Below are 23649 nucleotides of genomic sequence, written 5' to 3'. Positions count from 1 at the left end.
GAAGTACTAGAGGAGCTATGACCAAAATACTCCACTGTACCCTGAATCAGAAAAAGACTAAACATTCCAGAATTATCATTCCAAATGGGATTAAGATATTTTTCTACATCTAAATAAAATCTTAAACAATATTTGAAACATGGTTTATGTAGTACTATACTATCTGAAGTGAATTACATAAAAAGTGAATAATATTATGCCCCCAGGTGGAACAGGGTATCAAGTTGCAACAATAAACATGTAACGAATATTGCCCGTCACTAATAAATGTTTCCATTTTATGTGCCTTTTTAAACATTTCCCCCTGGGGAATGTGTGTGCGTGTCTTAACTCTGTGTTTTCAGTTCAAAATGACTCTTTGAGTTTCTCTCTAGCAAGGACTGGACTTCGTTTTATAACTCCCAGAAAACGCATATCACAGCTCCGACAGACCTTAAATCTTGTCTGATAAGCAGTCCCCAGACCATCTTTTGTGGTCTGGCCTATCTACAGGAATTAGCCATGTGTTTTCGTGTGGAAACAATGCTCCTTGGAAGTTGTATGGTACAACAGTGCCCTCCAGCGGTCACTATCGGTTATCCTCAAGAATCCTGCTGCTCCTAATTAATCTGAAGTCTACATAATTTCGGGACATACACGGACTCTATGTACTTGACTGACATCAAATAACTCCTGTTGTTTATCTTTGTACACAACCTGTATGTCTATCTCAAACGAATGATGTGTGTAATTTCTGTAGCCACCTAAATTTAGCTAATTATTAAGCTTAGCGGATTCAATAACTTTATGATCGCGGTAATGTTTGAAACGTGTTCAGAATGATAAATGAAGCATCTGGCTTGTCAATTCTGATCCCCAAATGATCAAATACTCTCCCAAAAACTTGGTCTCAATCGACCAAGTCTGCTTCATGCGCACGGAAGGGGCGTGATTACGGCCCGGCCCCCCGTGACTACGGCCCGGCCCCCCTTCTGACACAGTTTTAAAAACCAGTGCACAAAGGAACTTCTCCCTCTTTTCCTGAACTTTCTTCCCCATGAACTGCTCAAGGACTCTCTTTTCCTGGAACTCTCTTCCCCTCTCCTTCATCCTATGAACTGCTCAAGTTCCTCCGTTCCTGGAACTCCTCCACCCTCTCTCCACCTCACGTCTGGCCCCATTAACTTTTCCTGATCATCACGAGAAACATGGTCGCTGAGGGTGACCACACGGCTTCTTCCTTTGAGCCACAACGCGCGTCCCAAAGCGCGCATCAAGCAAGGACTGCAAACATCCTGCGCATCCCCAAGGCGTGCGTGTCTGTTCCAGCCGTGAGTCACACAAATAATTTTCTTTTTTTTTCCAATGTAGTGGAGTACTTTGGTCATAGATTCTCTAATACTCCAGATAGATAAACTCCTTTTTTCTTTTTTTTCTGGAGATAAACTAATCTTGGACTTAAATTGAAGATTATAAATGTGAGAAGTTTTTAATATACATTTTAGGCAATGAGATGTACAATTAACTCTTTGACTGCCAGACGTTTTCAGAAAAGGGATGCCGCCAGTGCCAGCCGATTTAAGCATTTTGACTGATCTTTCAAGGTCCACAAAAAATGTTGTGTTTGGATTATGGAAACACACATACTACCAAATGAAAGATTGAACTCTCATCTTTCATCAGAAAAAAAGTTTGTTTCTACCTTATTTCATTTTTCAGTAATCAACAATAGAAAATGGTTAGTTTCACCGAAATGCTCTGTTTTGAAAAAAAAAACGGAGAAAACAAGTTTTTTGTGAAACAATGTTATTTCATGCACTCTAGTGAATTGTACACTTCTTTTTGTCCATGAATGATGCCACAAACACCGAAATAGTGCTTTACTTCTGTAAAACACTACCACCAACAATGAAAAAGTGTTTATTGATAGCACAATACGTTTATTTCCATTCAACAATGTAACAATTTGACAAAACAATTTCGCAAACTATTTGCAAATGTGTGCAACTGTGGTACTATTTACAATTATGTGGATGTTTCAAATACAGTTTTTTTTTGTAACACTCCCCTGCGTGCAAGGAGACGGAGCAGGATTTGCACAACAGATTCGTTTCACTGCGATTGCCCCTTTCGCGTGCAGACGTTACACTTTCTTGACGGCCTTTTTTTCCGGGGAATAGCAAGTAGCAGACTGTACCCACTCCTCTGATGAATATGCATTGGACTCGGGGTACTCTTCATCGTCCGATTGAACGTCCGCCTGTGCAGAAGTGCTCGGTTGTGCTCCGTGTTTTCCGATGGTAGCATCGCGAGCCGGTGAGGCTTTATGACGTGGTCATAGCCGCCGCGTCAACGTTTCCAACTTCGGCGTCAATGCTTCCAACTTCGGCGTCAACCTCGGAGCCACCATCATCATCGTCATCGTCGTCATCACTATGCTCTTTAGCATTGGTCGATGAGCTGCTTGCAACCGGTCGCCATTTTCGCTTCCCATCCCCAGCCATTGTCCCCTCTAGCTCCGCCTCACGTCTTCTACTGACGCCTACCCAATCTTGTCAAAAGAGAGTCATCGCTGCCATCTAGGGGCCAAAAATAGTGATTAGGTTAACTAGATCTGCTTGAAACTTTCACAACAGCTGGCCAAGGCTTTCCTTCACCCCCAAAAAAAATTGGAGAACGTCTTTTAACGTCCCTGGCGGCCCTCCGTAGGGTTTTACTAAACGTCATTTAACATCCTTGGCAGTAAAAGAGTTAAATGTTTAAAATGGTTCACTTTTGATAGTAGTTTGTCAGGCGGAGAGACATTTTTGGGCCTTTTAGGGTATGTTGAGTGTGATATTTGAGAATTGAAATACAGGAAGTCCATTATTATTTTCCTGCTAGTTCCCCCATGTGTCAGGATACACCCTGCAAAATTTTCGAATTTTCTGACCATTAATGCAGTTGCTGTACCTTATCATTTGCAATTACACAATTCCGCCAGAAGCCTTTTCCCAAAAAAGGGTGTTTTTTGGCCCCTGTGACCAAACGGCCTCGAGTTGAGGGTGGTCCCTATCAACTTGTGATGGCCCACGGTACGAGATAACAGGAAATGATAAGCAAAAAAAGATAACAAAAAACATTCTGAGGACTGGACCTGGCTCCCGGCCTACAAATGAATGAATGAACTTAACACAAAATAAGGCAAACACCATTAAACACTGAAACAATGCCAAGTCCCATGCTGAGTCAAAAGCCAAAGAATAGAGATGTGTTTAAAGACAGGTTTAAAAGTGGATAGGGAGGGAGATTGCCTAATATTTAGCGGAAGATCGTTCCAAAGGGAGGGATGGGTGTTCTGTTAGTTCAGCATACCTGCCTCTATGTAATATCTATATGTTGCCTCACCCTAAACCCATACTTAGGGCGCACTCACACTAGGGCCATTGTACCGTGCCTAAGCACGCTTGCTGCCAAAGTCCTGGAGTGTGAGCGCAATCGATCCGCGGCTGAGTATGGTTCGGTGGGGGGGCAAATCAGGCTTCAGTACGGTACGGAAAAAATGGCCCTAGTGTGTGTGCACCCTAACACCCAACCTGTTCCTTCTGCGCAATGTGCGCATGCACAGAAGTGCGAGGTATGCTACTCCAACGGGTATGATGTTTTGTCGGGATACCGACAACTGAAAACGCTTAGTCCTCTGTACCTCAGGTGCGTAGGGGAGGAGAAGCTCAGAGAGGTAAGGTGGGGCAAGACCATTGAGAGATTTGAAGACAAATAAAAGAATCTTAACGTGAACTCGAAATTGTACAGGCAGCCAGTGAAGAAAGGCCAAGGTAGTGGTTAAGTGCTCCCTCCTACGAGCACCGGTTAGGACAGTGGTTCTCAACCGCGGTTGCTGCCAAAGTCCTGTAGTGTGAGCGTAATCGATCCGCGCCTGAGTATGGTTCGGTGGGGGGGCAAATCAGGCTTCAGTACGGTACGGAAAAAATGGCCTAGTGTGTGTGCACCCTAACACCCAACCTGTTCCTTCTGCGCAATGTGCGCATGCACAGAAGTGCGAGGTATGCTACTCCAACGGGTATAATGTTTTGTCGGGACACCGACAACTGAAAACGCTTAGTCCTCTGTACCTCAGGTGCGTAGGGGTGGAGAAGCTCAGAGAGGTAAGGAGGGGCAAGACCATTGAGAGATTTGAAGACAAATAAAATAATCTTAACGTGAACTCGAAATTGCACAGGCAGCCAATGAAGAAAGGCCAGGATAGTGGTTAAGTGCTCCCTCTTATGAGCACCGATTAGGACAGTGGTTCTCAACCGCGGTCCTCGAGTACCCCTATCCAGCCTGTTTTCCATGTCTCCCACAGCCAATACAGGTGTGTCAAACGATCAGCTAATCAGCCCTCTCCGCATGAAGCCTGATAACGATCCTCAGGTGTGTTGGCTAGGTTAGATTTAATAGGGCCAACAGCATCCAGGACATTTGAGATTTTCCTGGTGAATTCATCCAGAATTCCATCAACAGTGTGCATTGACAGTGGGTGACATAGCCATTAATTTCATAAACATATTGCTTGTGTTCTCATTTAAAAAAAAAAAAAAATTTTAATAGGTACAGTGGTTGTCTAAATTTCTGGGATTATTTGTATTTCAAAGAACACATAGAAATGATTTGAAATAGCCAGCTCTTTAACCTCAACAGATGAAATACCAACACCTTTAGAGATAACAAGATCAAGAATGTGACCTTGATTGTGTACTGGACCATTTACATGTTGCGAGAGACCAAAAGTATCAAGTATAGTTAGAGTTATTTGGTATTTTTATCCAAATTGTTGTGTGAGTGTTTGTCTCCAGTTATGACCAGAGAGTCACAGTCAGTAGATTACTGACAGCATTTCTCCAAATTCTTTCATAAATTTGGGATTTTTTTCTGGGAGCTCTATAAATGGTTTGCAACGATGATCTTTGTATCACCTTTTACCAAATGTCTGAAATATTCAAATGAATTAACGCTCCCAAGAAAATATCTTTAAACTGAAATAGTAATAACTCTGACTGCCAAAAATGTTTAATAACGTTTAGTAAAATCCGAATGAGGGCTGCCAAAAACGTTAAAAGACGTTAACTGTGTTTTTTTTTTTTTTTGGAAACAGGTGGAGGAAAGCCTTGGCCAGCTGTGCTGAAAGTATCAAGCAAATCAAGTTAGTATAATGACTATTTTTGGGCACTAGATGGCAGCGATGACTCTCTTTGGACAAGATCGGGTAGGCGTCAGTAGAAGACGTGAGGCGGAGCTAGAGTGTTGAGGGGAGAATGGCTGAGGAAGCGAAAATGGCGACCGGTTGCAAGCAGCTCACGCTTGAGCATTTTTTTCAAAGACGAAAAGCATCGACCAATGCTAAAGAGCACATTGATGACGACGATGATGATGATGGTGACTCTGAGGTTGACCCCGAAGTTGGAAGCGTTGACACGGCGGCTATGTTCACGTCGTAAAGCCTCACCGGCTAGCGATGGTAACGCCGGGAAACGCGGTGCACGACCAAGCACTTCTGCACAGGCGGATGTTCAATAGAACGATGAAGAGTACCCCAAGTCCAATAGATATTCATCGGAGGAGTGGGTACAGTCTGATCACGGAGAAGACACTGGTTCTGGACTACGATGCCACCATGAATGGAGTGGATAAGATGGATCAGAACATCTCTTACCACCTGGTATAGGAACTGAAGGACATGAGGAAGCCAGACGTAACACCAGGTCACCGTATCATGATCCTGAGAGTAGACTTGATGGCAACATGGCCAAACACACACTGCAGTATATACCTGCTACTCCCCGGAAAAAAAGGCCGGCAAGAAAGTGTAGGGTCTGCACGCGAAGGGGCAATCGCAGTGAAACTAATCTGTTGTGCAAATCCTGCTGCGTCCCCTTGCACGCAGGGGAGTGTTACACAAAAAGAAAAACTGTAGTTGAAACATCCACACAATTGTAAATAGTACCACAGTTTCACACATTTGTAAATAGTTTGCCAAATTGTTTTGTCAAATTGTTACACTGTTGAATGTAAATAAACGTATTTTGCTATCAGAAAACACTTTTTCATTGTTGGTGGTAGTGTTTTACAGAAGTAAAGCACTGTTTAGGTGTTTGTGGCATCATTCATGGAAAAAAAAGGTGACAAATTCACTAAAGTGCATGAAATGAAATCGTTTCACAAAAAGTTTGATTTCTCCGTATTTTGGTCCAAAACAGAGCATTTGGGTGAAACTAACCATTTTCTATTGTTGATTACTGAAAAACGGAATAAGGTAGAAACAAACTTTTTTTTCTGATGAAAGATGAGAGTTCAATCTTTCATTTGGTAGTCATTCAAAGACGCTTTACATAGAATGGATACATTATTCATGCACTCACACATTCACACTGGTGGCGTTAAGCTATTTAAGTAGCCACAGCTGCCCTGGGGCAGGCTGACGGAAGCACGACTGCCAGTGTGCGCCTACGGCCCCTTCGACCACCACCAAACATTTTCACCTTCCATACCAATGTGAGTAGCACTAGTAATTTAAAAATGGCAGCAAGTCCACCACCTTTTTTTTGCCACTGTGACATTTGTTCATGAAACTAAAATCTGTCTGTGTTGCCTCATTCATAATAGTGTTACATTAGGTATCAATAACAAATAGCACGTTTTGAGTTTTCTCTATAGTTTAACCAGTTTACCACCCAGATAATCATTTGTTTTTACATATTGATTATGTTTTAGCCTGCTTAACAAGGAAGATTCACTGTGGATGGCAGGCTAGATACAATTTCATAATTTCTACCATTGCAAAAGTATGTTTTTTCTGTTATTTCACTTTGGACTTAATGACACATTTGGAAGAGACTCGGAAATGTACATTAGGATTAAGAGAGGCAGAAAATTACCCAGGGGTGAGTTTTTATGCATTACAGGTCATTATATGAGAGGCCTGAGAGCCACTCAACCACCATTAACTAAGATGAGGGACCAACAGGGCCACTTCCTGTCAGGGAGTAATGGGAGAAACATGAAGTGCATGTTTAGAGCTGATGGTTTCAGATGTCCCATGTTTGGAAATCACTGCAACAGTGAATCAATAAATAATGCACTGCATGTAAGCAATTTAACTCTTTCACTGCCAGACGTTTTCAGAAACGGGTTGTCCCCACTGCCAGCCGATTTAAGCATTTTGAGTGATCTTTCAAGGTCCACAGAAAATGTTGTGTTTGGACTATGGAAACACACATACTACCAAATGAAAGATTGGACTCTCGGCTTTCATCAGAAAAAAAAAGTTTGTTTCTACCTTATTCCGTTCTTCAGTAATCAACAATAGAAAATGGTTACTTTCACCGAAATTCTCTCTTTTGAAACAAAAAACGGAGAAAAAGAGCTTTTTGTGAAACGATGTTATTTCATGCACTCTAGTGAATTGTACACTTCTTTTTGTCCATGAATGATGCCACAAACACCTAAATAGTGCTTTACTTCTGTAAAACGCTTTCACCAACAATGAAAAAGTGTTTTTTGATTGCAAAATACGTTTATTTCCATTCAACAGTGTAACAATTTGACAAAACAATTTCGCAAACTATTTACAAATGTGTGCAACTGTGGTACCACTTACAATTATGTGGATGTTTCAAATACAGTTTTCCTTTTGTAACGCTCGCCTGCGTGCAAGGAGACGCCAGGACTCGCACAACACTTTACTTTCACTTTCGCTTTGTCCGTTTTGCGTGCAAACGTTACACTTTCTTGACGGCCTTTTTTTCCGGGGAATAAAAAGCAAGTAGCAGACTGTACACACTTCCTCCGATGAATATGCATTGGATTCGGGGCACTCTCCGTCGTCCGATCGAACGTCCGCCTGTGCGTGCTCGGTTGCGTTCCGCGTTACGACACCGTCATAGCCGCCGCGTCAGCGGTTCCAATTTCGCCGTCTAGCTCGGATTCACCTTCATCATCATCGAGGATGAACACCGTCGTTATCAATGTACTATTTTAGCGTTGGTCGATGCCTTTCGTCTTGTAAGTGTAGAGCTGCTTGCAAACGCTCGCCATTGCCCGTTCCCTCCTCCATCTAGCTCCATCTAACGTCTTCTACTGCCGCGTCAATGCTTTCCAACCACGGAGTCACCACCCTCATCTTCATCATCGATGATGATCATGTCATCAACAATGTGCTTTTTTAGCGATGCTTTTGGTCTTTGAAAAAAACGGCTCTGGCGTTAGCTCCTCGCGACCGGCCGCCATTTTTCCTTTGTTTTCCATTCTGATCTCCTGCTCAACGCTCTAGCTCCGCCTCTACTGACGCCCACCCGATCTTGTCAAAAGAGAGTCATCGCTGCCCTCTAGGGGCCAAAAATAGTCATTAGGCTCAAAAAACCTGCTTAAAACTTTCAGGAGAGCTCCGCAAGCCTTCCCAGCACCCGTTTCAAAAAAAAATAAAAAATCATTGGATGACGTCTTTTGACGTCATTGGCAGTGAAGCGTAGGTTTTTACTTGACGTCTTTAAACGTCAGTGGCAGTGAAAGAGTTAAAGAAAAAATAAATAAATAAAAGTTGAAAATTGAAAAGTTGAAATAGACCGAATTTATTATAATAATATGAAATTTTGCATCAATACTGTTATCTGTTCTGATCCACTCGAAGATAGAAGAGACATGGCAGAAGGAAAAAGAAAAAAATGGGAAAAGGAAAGAAAGAAATTAAGGGAGGTGGGGGGGGGGTTATTTTGTAAATGGACTAGACAAAGTTCTATTTCTGCAGAAATTGCGTGGGAATGCTGAAAAGGTGAATGAATGTAGGTGCTTATGAAGTAAATTTAAAGATAAATTTTGTGGAAATTTGAATTTTTTAATTGGAGTTAAATGACAAATGAATAAAAAAAACTTGAACTGCAGTCCGTCTAAGGTGGGATCTAATCATTTCAGTCACATTATAATCAATTACCTGATATGATAGTCAGTTGGTATACATGTATAATACTATAATACTAGCATAACACCCATGGATATATTTGCAATGTACAGTAACCTCCTGGTTACTGGACAATGCACTTCAGCAACTGTGGGACCGAGCAGTATCAGACAGCTGGTCATGATGACCAGTTAGCGTGGAAAGTGGGACTTAGAAAAAGTTAAATGTTAGTCCCATTGAAAACGAATGGGGAAAAGTTGATATTCAACGTTAAATTGTGCGAATACTGTAAGTAATATGGAATCAGACGATATATACCCTTGGAGGCGTGAATTTTTGTTGAAGTTGATATTTGAATGGTGTAAAGGAAGTATTATGTGGGAGTTGTTTCACAGCAAAAAGAAAGTGTGGAAAATAAAAATCACAATAACATTTTCACAAATATCTCTGGGCAGGTCAGTCACACTGTGGCTGGTATGGGAGGTGGAAATGATTATTTGTACAATCACCTGTCTTTGGCATCTGTCAGTCACGATGAGTCTCGATGACGAGTCACCCACGCTGTGCACTCGAGAGCCCTCCCGATCACATATTGTTTCTTTAGGAACGCTACGAGGCTTACCTCGCTTTCTTTTTACCCATTTCGCATTGCTCGGCAGAGAGCCATTCTACGTCACTACGCACAATACGTTACAATGTAAAAAACAACAACAAAAACAATGGTGGTGTATGTACAAATAAACTGGAAATGATTTTTGAAAAATTAATCATAGCTGTGTTAGTAACAACCAAATAAATGATATGGAGCAAACTTCTATCAGTCATAACACTATTTATAGAATATAATATTTTTTTGAATCAATTAATCTATCCATTATTCAATCGATTAATTAATTAACAGATTCATTTACTATTGATCGCTGGTCATTTCGTACTTTGTAATCGTATAGTGATGAAAAAAAGCGGGGGTTGACAGTGTACTATGTTATGTTGTTATGTTATGGTTCATCCATTGTTTTCCAAAGTAAAAACAGATGTTTGCAAATTTATTATTTTTGATTATACACAGCCGTTAGCTATGTCACTGTGGCTGCATACGGGAGCTATTGAGAGACTCTGTACGCTGGTCTTGCTCTAAACGGGTATCTCATGCCGGTCGCCAGTCCCTTTAAGCTCCTAGCGATACCGATAGCATGAAAACATCCATCCATTCATCCAAAAGCAATAAAATAGTATGAAGAATCCTTTTCACCTTTAAACTACTTTGAAAAGTAGGCCGCCAGCTGTCACAAACCTACCATGCACTCAAGGATAGCAGCTAGCCATTAACACTAGTAACTGGCTACTCTAATGCAATTTTAATTAATGACAGTGTAATTAATTTGTGATTTAAAATGTTTTTTGTAACACATTAAATTAGCGATTGAACATGATTTTGGGATGCTGTTATGTTGACATTGGTGGCAACAGTATGTGATCAGTGGTGTAGTCCAGGGTATACGCGGGTATACGGCGTATACCCACTTCTGAATCCTCCTGGATGCGCAGTTTTTTAGCACCATTCAGCCATGACCATTGATCTGTGTATATTACTGGATCGGCTCTGCTATCGGCTATCCAGTAATATATAGATCAGTGGCCATAACCCACCCTCCGCTGCCTGTAACTGGCTGGCCTGCAGTCACTGTCTTGTTGGTTAATTAAAGGCATGAGAACTGATGCGCCTATCAGAGAATGAGTAGGGCAGGTCATGAAGAGGAATCTATTCCTCTAGGATTCGTCTCCTGCGCGATGATCGTAAATGTGAGTGAGACAGAAATAAATAAATGTCTTTCCAGTGAGTGACGGCATGCAGGCTATTCGAACATACTGTACTTACAATGAAAACATCATTCACAGGTAAGTTTTAAAGTTGTTTCCAAATAAATCATTGTTAACTTTTAAACTACTGACAATATCACTGTACAGAGGAGGTTTTTGTCACCAATACATTATAGTTAAACTGTGCGTTTTGGCAAGGCTAATGTTATGAAATGTAGCGTTATCCTAAAGTTAGCAATTTAGCCCTAAACTAGCTAGATCAGGATCATGTAGGGCAGTGCTTTTCAACCTTTTTTCAGTGATGTAACCCCTGCAAAATATTTTGTCAGCCTAGGACCCCCAACCAGCGCAAAGCATTTTGGACAAACAAAACAAAACAAAACAGTGCTTTGCCATCTTGTGTCTGGTTTTAATTTGGGAAGTGGTTTTAACTTTGGCCACAGTCCCACTATGTATCAGTCAAAACAAAAAGTAACAAAGTAATTGTCTTAATGGTAAATAAATAATTGTGCAATAATTATCAACATAACAAGTATTTCTTTGGGATCATGGTACAGGTTGGTTTTCAAAACAAATAATTCAGTTAACTTCAAATAGAAGACAGAAACTGGAACAAAAAACTAACTAACTTTTATGATGTAGTTTATGATGTAGTTTATGATGTAGTTTAATTTTATAGTAGATAACATATTATTCATGTTTACCTCACAATAAATAAATTTTACATTACAAACTGGTCCTAATTCGTTCATGATTATTTTATTATTGTGCGTAATTACAAATGATGGCTTTTCCCTCACGTCACCGTTTCTAAAACAGGGTGTTTTTCTAGAAGCGAGGAAAAAAAAGTAAGTAAAATTTAGAGTATACCTACTTCTCTAGGGACCACTACACCACTGCTTATGATCCCAACTTGAACAATATGAGAGGAGCCTTTTCTAGTCAGCTAAATTGTATTGTTCCAAAATATTTTGCTTTACATTAATCCCCACCATTACAGTCACACAAAGCTCAGATGAAATAAAGAATCTTATGGAGCTATTCTCTTAGTATTGTAAATCTGAAATAAACCATCTTGTGTATGATTGGGTTGCTTCATGGAATTTACAGTAAGTGCAACTTTGAAAATCAAACAATTTCATGAAACAAGCCATTTTGAATAGAAAAGTACTGAAATGAAATTTCAGCACAAAACCTCTTTTAACTGACAGGCAATGTTTTTATTGAAAGAACAGACCATCACTTAACAAATCAACAAGCTGAGTTCAGTATTGTATACCATGACATTGAGTCAACCCCACATGTGAATATTTCATGCATACATATACATATTACTCTTTTTTCTTGCGCTTCTCCTGTTACTACATTATTAGTTTTTCTATGTAAATCCGTTATTGTCTATGATTGTGTGGTGTGTGTGTGTGTGTGTGTGTGTGTGTGTGTGCGTTTGTTAATGTGGTTTAGACCGACAAATGATCTGACATTTGACCTGGGAAAAGTTGACACTTGTGTTTAGAGCGACACAGGCAGTGTCGGCCTAATTCAAGACTTGTTTTTTAATTTTTTAGGGTCTATAAAAACGTTTTTTTCTGTAAAAAGAGAAAAATATGGGCCTACTACTCAGCTAGGACAATAATTATGCATGAATTAATTTCTAAATATCTTATAAATATGATTTTTTGATCTGTCAGTGTAATCCCCTCGTCTGAGATTTTGTGTGTGTGTGTGACATCCTACTGGCCGTTTTTTGTTATTGCACTTTCACACACACACACAAAAGTACACACAAAGGGGGCGGTGGCATGACGTGTAATGTGGGCGTGAGGTACACTGGATCTCCCGCGAAAGCGTCATGCGTCAACGTGGGATGCAGACAAACACAACGCAGAACTGCACAGTAAGTAACAAGCATATATTCATTGTAAATAAACCCAATTTAATGAGAACACGGTTATTTTTGTTGCGGTGAGGTAATTTCATCAAGGCAGTGCAACTTTTTACGCTGTTTTAGAAAGGTTTCATGATAGAAAATGAAAACTTTTTAATTTGTTTACGTAGATGCCTCGTTCGGTTGTTGCTGGTTATTCAGATATCTAATTTAAACACGTACGTGACGGTTGCTCCACCATAATAATTATCTCATATTAGGACAGGCGGTTGGGACTAAGGATGGATGGATTCATTTTGTCTACGAAGCGGATATTTTGCCGTGTTTTAAAAGTTCACGTAGCGTTAGTTTGCCGTGAACCGCGCGAGAACTATACAAGTTTGAATTCTGTGTCGGCAAAATAGCGCTAGCAGGAGAGTTGCCGGTCGCCTCTCAGTACTATATTTTGCTGTGAAACGCGAGAGAACTACAAGTACTAATTCTGCGCCGGCAAAATAGCGCCAGCAGAAGAGTTGCCGGTCTCGCCTTTAACAGCTATCTTGCCGTGAGTCGCGCAAGAACTACAAGTAGGCCTACGAATTCTGCGCCGGCAAAAAACCGCTAGCAGGAAAATGTCCACTGCCTTTTCTCTAACGTTTGTATTTATCTTTAGCCATCTGTTACTTAATTAATGAGCGAGCTTGAGCATTTTCACGTATTGACAATTCCGAGGTGACGTCATCTCTCATTGAAAAGCATTAGACTTTGGATCGTTGTAGTTTGATTTGTGAGGATTATTTTGATTTTAAAATATGAGATGTTTATATTATTGTTTATAACAATCATTTAATTTTTTGAATATTTACTTTTTCTTTGGGTACAGAGGCTCTTGATTTAAAAAAGAAAAACATGCCAAGGCAAAGGTGTTTGAATCCAAAAAAAGAAGCAATGCTTTATATCGATACCGGAAGAGACATGGACTTGATGTGAAATACATCAGTGAATTCAAAGGTAAGATACATCTAACAATAACAGTTAACTAAAAAGTGAATCTTCCACCTGACTTCATTATTATTTTTGTCATTACTAGGGAGAGGGGTCTTTGCTTGTGCTTCTTTTGAAAAAGGAAACTTCCTGCTAGAATATCATGGTGCACTTCTAAGCAAACAAGAATGTGAGAGGAGACAGAGATTGTACCATGACAAAATGAAAGCATTCATGTTTGAGTTTCACTTTGACGGAAGAACTTGCTGGTGCGTATTAAGTCCATGCTCCATTTAATTAGTCCATATTAAAAGTCCATAATTTGTTTAGACTCATTAGCTTTGAGTCAAAACCCGAATGGGATCTTAAATCAAGAAAATCAACACTACCGAGTTCTAACTATATAATATTAATAATTGGTTTTCTATTTGAAGTGTTGATGCAGCAACAGAGGATGGGTCACTAGGAAGACTGGTCAATGATGACCACATCAACCCAAATGCCACAATGAAGTATTTAAATGTGCAAGGAAAGCCCCATCTGTGTTTATTTGCGACACGGGACATTGACCCAGGAGAGGAAATTACATATAATTATGGTGACTCTGACTGGCCATGGAGAAGCAAGGTAATCATATCAGAATGTGATGAGTGGTTAGTGATCTGAAAATCAGTATTGACTGAATTAAACTCATGATGTTTGTCAATTTAAACCTCAGGAATTTGGCCAACAAAACACATCCACATCCAAGCTCACCGTGGAGGAAACTACATCTACAGCGCCCACAGATGCTCTGAAATCTTTTCAAGAGGTAAATCATGTACACTATTTTAGTGCTCTTTTACAGTCCATACGCTATGTACAGGTTAGGGTTGTCACAATACTAAAATTTCAAACTCAATATCGATACCCAGGAAAATACTTGATGCTTAATACCTTTCAATACCATACCAAAAGATATACTAATCCTAAAATAACAAAAATAAATAAGACAATCACTTTTTCACATGCAAATAAATAATTTAAACAAATGAAAGAATACGCCATATTAAAAAATGCCACTTTATTCTACGAATGACTGTCTGAGCCTGTCGTATCACTGGTCTTAATTTTCTTTGCGGTTGGAAGTTTTTTTTTGTTTTGTTTTTTAAAGACAAGCATGTCAATGTGCTCCTGTGCCCTTCTTGGCTTGCAAATGAGCCCTGAATTTACTAAAAATGAGGCACAACTTGAAGCAGCAATGCACGAGCACACTAAGCTAACCATGAGGCCGCGGCTAATGGCTAATAATAAAACAACAGTCACTTACTGAGCATAAGTCTAACCGCGGTAGCCAGCTAACGGCTAATAACAAAACAACAAGGCATCTGGCTTTTTCTTGTCCACCAAAACTGGCACGTTTAGCCCTCCTGCCACCACACTGGCCATACTAAGCAGCTGTAAAACATAGCTGAACAAGCAAGGTTGCAGTGTGGGCTCTCCTGGGTGCGGGAGCCTGTCTTCCGAGGCAGCGATGCTAGTGGAGTGTGCACGGCTGACGCTGCAGGAACGCTACCATGTATCGATAGTATTGATACCATTACAAAGAGATATTGTATCCGGATACGACGTGTTTGAAAAGTATTGATACTTTTGACAACCCTATTAAAAGTACACAACGTGAATGGATTTTAACGCCATCTTTAACTCTTAAAAAATAGACAAAGTTTACCACTCATACATGTCTGTGTTAAATGTTTCCTTCCTGTCTCTTTTGCAGCATTCTGACGCAGAGAAGTCTGCCCAAACCTCCAGAGTTGAACACATTGAACAGGTACATGTAGTTGTTCAATAGATTTCAACGCCATCTGGCAGTTAAAAACTGTATGCATATTTCTGCACTTTCAGTGAATTTGTAATCAAACATCATTTCTGTGTGTATTGTCTCTGTATTTTTCTCTTTCAGTGCATGATGGAGACAAGGCACTCCTCAATGAGTTTGAGCCAGAATGACCCGAGTCCACCGCACAATAGTTCTCAAAAGGTAAATTACTTTATCACTAATGAGTGTCATTTAGCATCCAACTACAGTAATTGTTTGCAGTGCTCTATCAAGTTACCAGTAATATTTTGGTGTACAGAGAAACTTATTGAAGGCTTGATAATATTTTGAATGGACCGAGTGTATGTGTGCGTGTGTTATCACCCAGATTTATTGTGTATTGGACTGACACATTTCGTGATAGTATTTTCAAGTTTTAAGTCACAACCTCATCCATAGGTTTGAATGTGTGTGTGTGTGTTGTGTCCAAGTATGGCATAGACTGACACTGGCATACACTGACTTTCGCCGAGAAAGCATTTCCTGTAGAAGTTGTCACACTCACCTACTTGTGTGTGTGTGTGTTCACATAATCTCATGGTTTAGAGGGACATTTAACCTCATTGTATCTTTAAGTCTTACAGTCACCCAATATCACCTTTCTGTGGAGTTGAATCACTATACATACAGTATATAAATATACTTGGTAGGCTATTGTTTAAATGACCTAACATAAACTCTGTGTTTCTTGATCCTGCATCACTCTGAATCAGCAACGTAATGTAAAGCGTTGTCTCAATGAAGGTATGTCTATGTTTAATGTTTCCTTCCTGTCTCTTTTGCAGCATTCTGACGCAGAGAGGTCAGCCCAACCCTCAGAGGTTGAAGATATTGAACAGGTACATGTGGTTGTTAAATGGATATCAATGCCATCTGGCAATTAAAAACTGTCAAAGTTTACCGCTCATGCATATTTCTGGAACTTGAAACAAATTTGTAATCAAACAGTCTGATGGCACCTGTGTGTATTGTCTTTTTATTTTTCTCTTTCAGTGCATGATGGAGACAAGGCACTCCTCAATGAGTTTGAGCCAGAGTGACCTGAGTCCAGTACGTCGTGAGCCACTCAACAATTCTCAAAAGGTAAATTACTTTATCACTAATGAGTGTCATTTAGCATCCAACTACAGTAATTGTTTGCAGTGCTCTATCAAGTTACCAGTAATATTTTGGTGTACAGAGAAACTTATTGAAGGCTTGATAATATTCTGAATAGACCGAGTGTGTGTGTGTGTGTGTGTTATCACCTAGATTTATTGTGTATTGGACTGACACATTTCATGATAGTATTTTCAAGTTTTAAGTCACAACCTCATCCATAGGTTTGAATGTGTGTGTGTGTGTGTGTTGTGTCCAAGTATGGCATAGACTGACACTGGCATACACTGACTTTCGCCGAGAAAGCATTTGCTGTAGAAGTTGTCGCACTCACCTACTTGTGTGTGTGTGTGTTCACATAATCTCATGGTTTAGAGGGACATTTAACCTCATTGTATCTTTAAGTCTTATAGTCACCCAATGTCACCTTTCTGTGGAGTTGAATCACTATACCTGTACATACAGTATATAAATATACTTGGTAGGCTGTTGTTTAAATGACCTAACATAAACTCTGTGTTTCTTGATCCTGCATCACTCTGAATCAGCAACGTAATGTAAAGCGTTGTCTCAATGAAGGTATGTCTATGTTTAATGTTTCCTTCCTGTCTCTTTTGCAGCATTCTGATGCAGAGAGGTCAACCCAACCTTCAGAGGTTGAAGATATTGAACAGGTACATGTGGTTGTTAAATGGATATCAATGCCATCTGGCAATTAAAAACCGACAAAGTTTACCGCTCATGCATATTTCTGCAACTTGAAACAAATTTGTAATCAAACAGTCTGATGGCACCTGTGTGTATTGTCTTTTTATTTTTCTCTTTCAGTGCATGATGGAGACAAGGCACTCTTCAATGAGTTTGAGCCAGAGTGACCTGAGTCCAGTACGTCGTGAGCCACTCAACAATTCTCAAAAGGTAAATTACTTCATCATTAATGAGTGTCATTTAGCATCCAACTACAGTAATTGTTTGCAGTGCTCTATCAAGTTACCAGTAATATTTTGTTGTACAGAGAAACTTTTTGAAGGCTTGATAATATTTTGAATAGACCGAGTGTTTGTGTGTGTTATCACCTAGATTTATTGTGTATTGGACTGACACATTTCGTGATAGTATTTTCAAGTTTTAAGTCACAACCTCATCCATAGGTTTGAATGTGTGTGTGTGTGTGTGTTGTGACCAAGTATGGCATAGACTGACACTGGCATACACTGACTTTCGCCGAGAAAGCATTTGCTGTAGAAGTTGTCGCACTCACCTACTTGTGTGTGTGTGTGTATTCACATAATCTCATGGTTTAGAGGGACATTTAACCTCATTGTATCTTTAAGTCTTACAGTCACCCAATGTCACCTTTCTGTGGAGTTGAATCACTATACATACAGTATATCAATATAATTGGTAGGCTGTTGTTTTTGAAATTACCTAACATAAACTCAATGTTTCTTGATCCTGCATCACTCTGAATCAGCAATGTGATGTAAAGCGTTGTCTTTATGAAGGTATGTCTATGTTTAATGTTTCCTTCCTGTCTCTTTTGCAGCATACCGACACAGAGAGGTCCGCCCAACCATTAGAGGTTGAAGATATTGAACAGGTATATATGGTTGTTAAATAAATTTCAACGCCATCTGGCAATTAAAAACTGTCAAAGTCATGCATATTTCTGCAACTTCAGTGAATTTGTAGTAATTAAACAGTCTGATTACACCTGTGTGTATTTTCTCTGTATTTTTTTTTTCAGTGCATGATGGAGACAAGTGACTCCACATTGACCTTGTGCCAGGGTGACCTTAGTCCAGCACTTGAGCCTCAGACCAGTTCTCAAAAGGTAAATTACTTCTTCTTTAATGAGTGTAATTAAAAGTACAATTACAGTTAACGGTCAACAATTGTTTCCTGTGCATGTCAAGTCATCAGCAATATTTTTGTGCTCTGAGAAACTTCATTGGATGCTTGATAATTGAAGTCAGAGTTTGTACATATTTGTTCATCTAAGTTTTTTTTCTGCTAGCAATCCCATATGCTTATTAAATATTTTGCTATCACTTTTTAAATAAATACCCCCCCCCCAGGACTGTTGGAAACACCTTCTTGAGGTCTCAACACTGTCACCCTTTGACAAGTGTGTTCTATGCTTGGGACCTATATCTTCTTTTACATGGACTGGATACAGATGCAAAGGTAAACCATATATTGATAGCATTGCTTTGAGTCCAAATTTAGACGATACAGCCAGAAACCAAACAAATGATGCCATTGGCCACCGAACAGTTGTCTGCATTGTGGACATGATGTAACAATTTAATTACTGGCAACTCTTCTTACACAATATAAAATACAGCACTGATTGGTACAGAGAAGAAAATTGTTTAAAGAAGTTATGTTGAAACTGTAACTGGCACTGTTTGTTTGACCCAACATTTTCTAACTCTGTTCACAGCATGTTCAAGAGTCTGGCATCTGTCCTGCTACAGACGGAAGAAAGCAGAGGATGAAATATTAGACTCGGATGAGGAGCAGAACTCTGGAAGCAAATATGTCCCTGATTCAGATGAGGATTCAGATTCAAGCATGACTTTGGTGCCTCATCAGTCTAAAGTACGACAGAAGGAAGGAATACCAGCCTTACCCACTAACAACTCTAACAGTTTGGACACACATTTTCCAAATGACGCTGGCACATCAAAATGTTTACCCACAGATGTCATTGCTGGCGAAACGTCAGATTCAGAAATTTCTAGCAAAGACTCATCAAATAAGCATGTGAAGAACAAAGATAAAAAATCTCTAGAACATCTCAATTTGACCAATAGAAATTACTGTTTTGTTTGTGGTAAGCCACAAAGCAGACTGACTCGCCACCTGAAAGTACACATGTCTCACCCAGAAGTTTCATATGCATTTTACCTCCCTGGTCACTCTCAGGAGCGCAAGACTTTGTTTGAAAAAATGCGAAACAGAGGAAACTTTCATCATAACATTGCCATACTCCAAGGTGAAAATGGACAATTAAAAGTGAAAAGGGTGCTAAAATCTACTGCAGTGGCTGGAAACTTTGTGCATTGTATGCACTGCCAGGGCTTATACGCACGCAAAGAACTGTGGAGACATGTCCGAAGATGTTCGTTAAGGCCAGAAAATCGCAATCTGGATAAACAAGCTGGAAGAGCCAGAGTTCTGTGTTTTGCTACAGCCCAAGATACCGTATTCAGTCAACACTTCTTGAGTGGAATGTGGAAGCTTCTTAGCACAATGAAGACGGATGACATTGGCCTTGCTGTACGAAATGACCTATCTATTGTTCATTTGGCCCAGTCCCTGTACAATAAACATGGTCAAGATCCCACAAAGTACAAACATATTCGACAAAAGCTCCGAGAAGTGGGACGACTGCTGGTATGTCTGCGAGCAAACTACTCTGTACACAGCCTGGAGGAAGCCATAAAGCCCTCAAACTCTCAAACAGTTGTTCAAGCAGTGAAGCAAGTTGCTGGATTTCACGAAGAAAGCCTCTCCTACCATACACCAAGCCTGGCTTTGAAATTGGGGCACACACTAAACAAAATCTGCGACATCATTCATTGTCGTGCACTAATGGCAGAAGATGCAGCACTGGTGAAGGCAACTGAAACATTTAGGAAACTATATACCTCCAAGTGGTGTGAGTTGATTTCCAACAAAGCTCTGAGCACATTGAGCAGTGCCAAGTATAATAAGCCAACAACACTGCCCTTTACAGAGGATATCCAGGTACTTCACCAGTACCTTCAGAAGACTGCTGACAGTGCTGTTAGTAACTTGATGGAGGAAGCAACACCGAAAAACTATGCTGAAATTGAAATTGAAGGTGAGTGTTCAGAATGTCAGATGATCATGTTTAGTAGGAGTGGGAAAATATGGGTACCTCAAGATTTGATTCACTTCCGATGCATCATTAGTACATTTGTATTTTTAAAACAATTGCAGAACTCAAGGAAGAGCAAAGATTTATATTTCATACTGACTTTTATTAAAGTGGCAAGGCAACCTGGTTTACAATAGTGTGTCAACACACATTTCAAAAAGTGCCAATGGCAGCGTTTGCTGTAACAAATGTTTAACTTCTCCCAGTGCAATATGCAGAAGACAACAGTGGCTTTTTATTTTTATGTAAACTTTAAAAATCTATTTTTAGTATCGGTAACTCTGAATCGAAGCAGAATCTTTTTAATACGACGATTGATGCATGAAAAAAAAACAATTATCGTTCTCACCCCTACTACTAGATGTGGCATCCTTTCCATCTTGCATCTGTTACAGCTGTACTTCTGGCCAATTCTAAAACTTGATGCCTTGGGGTCTGATGCCTCACTGATCTTTTATTATGACTATCTTTTTCTAGGTAACTTATCATTCAGTGAGAATGAAAATAATGAAGGCAGTGACTCAGAGGGCAGCGGCACAGAGGTCGGAGGACCACTTTGTGAAGATGGCAAAGACCTGGATCCAGCCTCAGACTCTATGATCCTTGAGCAGGAACAGAACTCTGGTGGCCAAGGTAGGTTCTCTGTCTACTTTACAAATTTTCTCTCAGCAGACGGGGCAACAAAGGCCGCCCGGTATCAGTATTTGTTGATGAGACAATTTTCACACGTCGTTTTTGTTTTTACCAGATAAGCTGTCACATGTGACGTCTACAGTAGGAGACACAGTCCCTTCAACTGGCGGTAAGACAAGCTTTAGGATCTTTGGATTATGTTATGAAAATATGCAATGATGTAAGGCCTCCTGAGCAATGAAATGAGCTAAAAAAAAACATAAAATAAAGTCACGTAACTGCTTAAGACTAGATGCAGTCGGTAATGGTCTTTTCTTTTGTCATCCTGCAGCCACACAATAGCCTGCATTAGGCCATAAATAATGGCTGTGAAGAGTACTATCTACTTCCTGTTTTTGTGTTGCAGCCACTGTAATTGACAAATAATCTGTGACATTAGTTAGACTTACCTTCTGATTGTTCAAGTATCTGTAAATATATATATATATATATATGTATTTTTTGTTTTGTTTACTTACAGTCCTCTCAGGAAAAGACGATGCTGATCAAGAAAGTGAGGCAAGGAGACAGCCAAAGAAAATGTGGAGCAAAGCCGAGGTCGCTGCAGTGATGCGACATTTTGGAAGCCACATAAAAAAAGGAAAACTTGCCTCCAAAGTTGAATGCAGCCAGTGTAAGCGGGCAGAGGACCCTGTGCTGTCACAACGGACTGTACAGAATATTAGAGACTGTGTGAGAAACCGAATAACCACAGCCAAAAGGCAGGCCCAGAAGAGACGGTAAACCTATTTGCTGGTATCTCACTGAGCAACGAATGCTTGCGAACATAGAGAATTTGGAGTTTTTGTCGGGATTCATAAAAGGTTGCAGAAATGTTCAGTTTTCACTTGTCAGTTTTTCCTGTCGCAAAGTTTTTTTTTAACATGTTCAGACAGTTTTTCACTTTTTGCAAGCATCTTCTGAAACCTTTTATGAACCGTGACAAAAAAAAAACAAATTTGCTATTTACCCAAGCATTCATCACTCAGTGAGATACCAGCATGAGAGTTTCATTTAAAACTAAATTCAGGGAACTTTTTATTTATGTATTTAATTATATTTTCACTTAATGCTTCAGACACTAAGAACTCCCTGCACTTTTTCTCTTAGAAATTAAAACAAAAATCTTAAGGGAGATCTGAAGTATATGCCACAAAGGAGGTGGGACTTACGACTTCTGTAGGTCACACACACGCTGTTTCTGGTTACTGTTGCAACATAAGGGTGGAAGTGCGAGTATGGGGCACGGCCTATATGGCGCTACAATAACTGGTATCAGCGTAGGTGTGTGACTTACGGAAGTTGCAAGTCCCGCTTTCCCCGTGGCATATACCCCATTTACTTGCCTAATTTTCAATTGACCTTAACACAAGCTAATGACCCTGGCAGCACCCAGCACTTTTTGTTAGCAAATAGCCCAATTTGTTTTAAAACTTAATGTTTAAAATTAAACTAAAAGCCTTTAACAAATTTGAAAGTTATAAACATGCTTAATAGCATTTCAACATTTAAAAAAATATTAATTTTGACCCCATTTTTTTCTTTTGCTACAAATGAATATCAGCTCCAAATGTGGTTATTGGCCTCTTTGACTAAAAATAATCAGTATGGTGTCGGCACTGTCTATCACTACTACTATAAACTCTATATTGGAATATTAAACTACAAGGCTCTGGATTTTCAGTAGGATAAAAATGGAACACCAACACGTAGTGCGTAGTGGCTCGGAACACCTTGATTAGAAAGGACTTTGTAGAAAACAGTGTACAGTGTCTAGACCAGTCATACTTGTTAATAAAACATCTGTGTTTACTTTAATTTAGATTGCGTTTGTATGTTTTTACGTTTGTGATATTACAGCTTGGTAAGTGTGGGGTTGCTAATTTCTGAGGTTTAAAGGAGCCTGTGTCATTAAATAGACACTTTCCTACATTCTTTGTGCAGTTGCGTCTTAATTTGTGTGGCTGCAAATGTGAGGTAATTGTCTTTTTAAAGTCTCAATAATGTTGATGCTCATTACTGTCGTATTTTTTGTATTAGTCATGAAGAAACACTTACAGGGGTGAATTCATCATCCATCTATATCCAATTGCTCTCTTTTGGTTCTGTTCACCTAATGCATAGTGGTGTCAGGTGGTGTATTTATGTTAATTTTGGGTGGTGGGGGGCGTGACTACCTTGTCCCTTTAAAGTCACCTTAATCCTGTTTTGTCCTTGTAAACCACAATTCAAGTGTCGTCCCAAACCACCATTTTGTCAGGTCTGATATCTCAGGTTGTTAACCTCTTTTCTAAGCTCTGAAGGGTGCTAAATTATTCTCAATTTTTTTGAAGTGATTTAGCCTTACTCCCATCATTCTAAACCCTTTTAAAAGGTGTGTCAACTTAAATCACCACCGGGCCTGTTTCTGAAATTTGTCAGTCTATACCATATAAACAGGTATGTGTGTGTGTGTGTGTGTGTGTGTGTGTGTGTCTGTGTATGCGTGCGTGCAGTAATAGCTGGGTGAAAATTCCAGTGTCTCT

The 23649-nt window shown here is 39.8% G+C and overlaps 2 protein-coding genes across 3 annotated transcripts in view; one reads left to right on the top strand and one right to left on the bottom strand.

Moving 5' to 3' along the window:
- fhit (fragile histidine triad diadenosine triphosphatase) overlaps window positions 1-23649 on the bottom strand; it is a 224896-nt gene that overhangs the window by 188642 nt on the left and 12605 nt on the right. The gene's annotated exons all lie outside the window — the stretch shown is intronic.
- LOC144056613 (uncharacterized) lies at window positions 13580-23056 on the top strand. Its single transcript, XM_077573562.1, has 17 exons — window positions 13580-13610; window positions 13690-13852; window positions 14018-14210; window positions 14302-14394; window positions 15343-15396; window positions 15529-15606; window positions 16230-16283; window positions 16438-16527; window positions 17163-17216; window positions 17371-17460; window positions 18089-18142; window positions 18290-18376; window positions 18621-18729; window positions 18989-20395; window positions 20930-21085; window positions 21201-21254; window positions 21606-23056. The coding sequence occupies exons 2-17, from the start codon at window positions 13806-13808 to the stop codon at window positions 21866-21868; spliced, it is 2883 nt and encodes a 960-aa protein (XP_077429688.1). The 5' UTR covers window positions 13580-13610; window positions 13690-13805; the 3' UTR covers window positions 21869-23056.

Source organism: Vanacampus margaritifer, chromosome 8 (assembly GCF_051991255.1).
Source record: "Vanacampus margaritifer isolate UIUO_Vmar chromosome 8, RoL_Vmar_1.0, whole genome shotgun sequence".
Taxonomy (NCBI): Eukaryota; Metazoa; Chordata; class Actinopteri; order Syngnathiformes; family Syngnathidae; genus Vanacampus; species Vanacampus margaritifer.
This window is presented reverse-complemented; position numbering and strand designations above follow the sequence as displayed.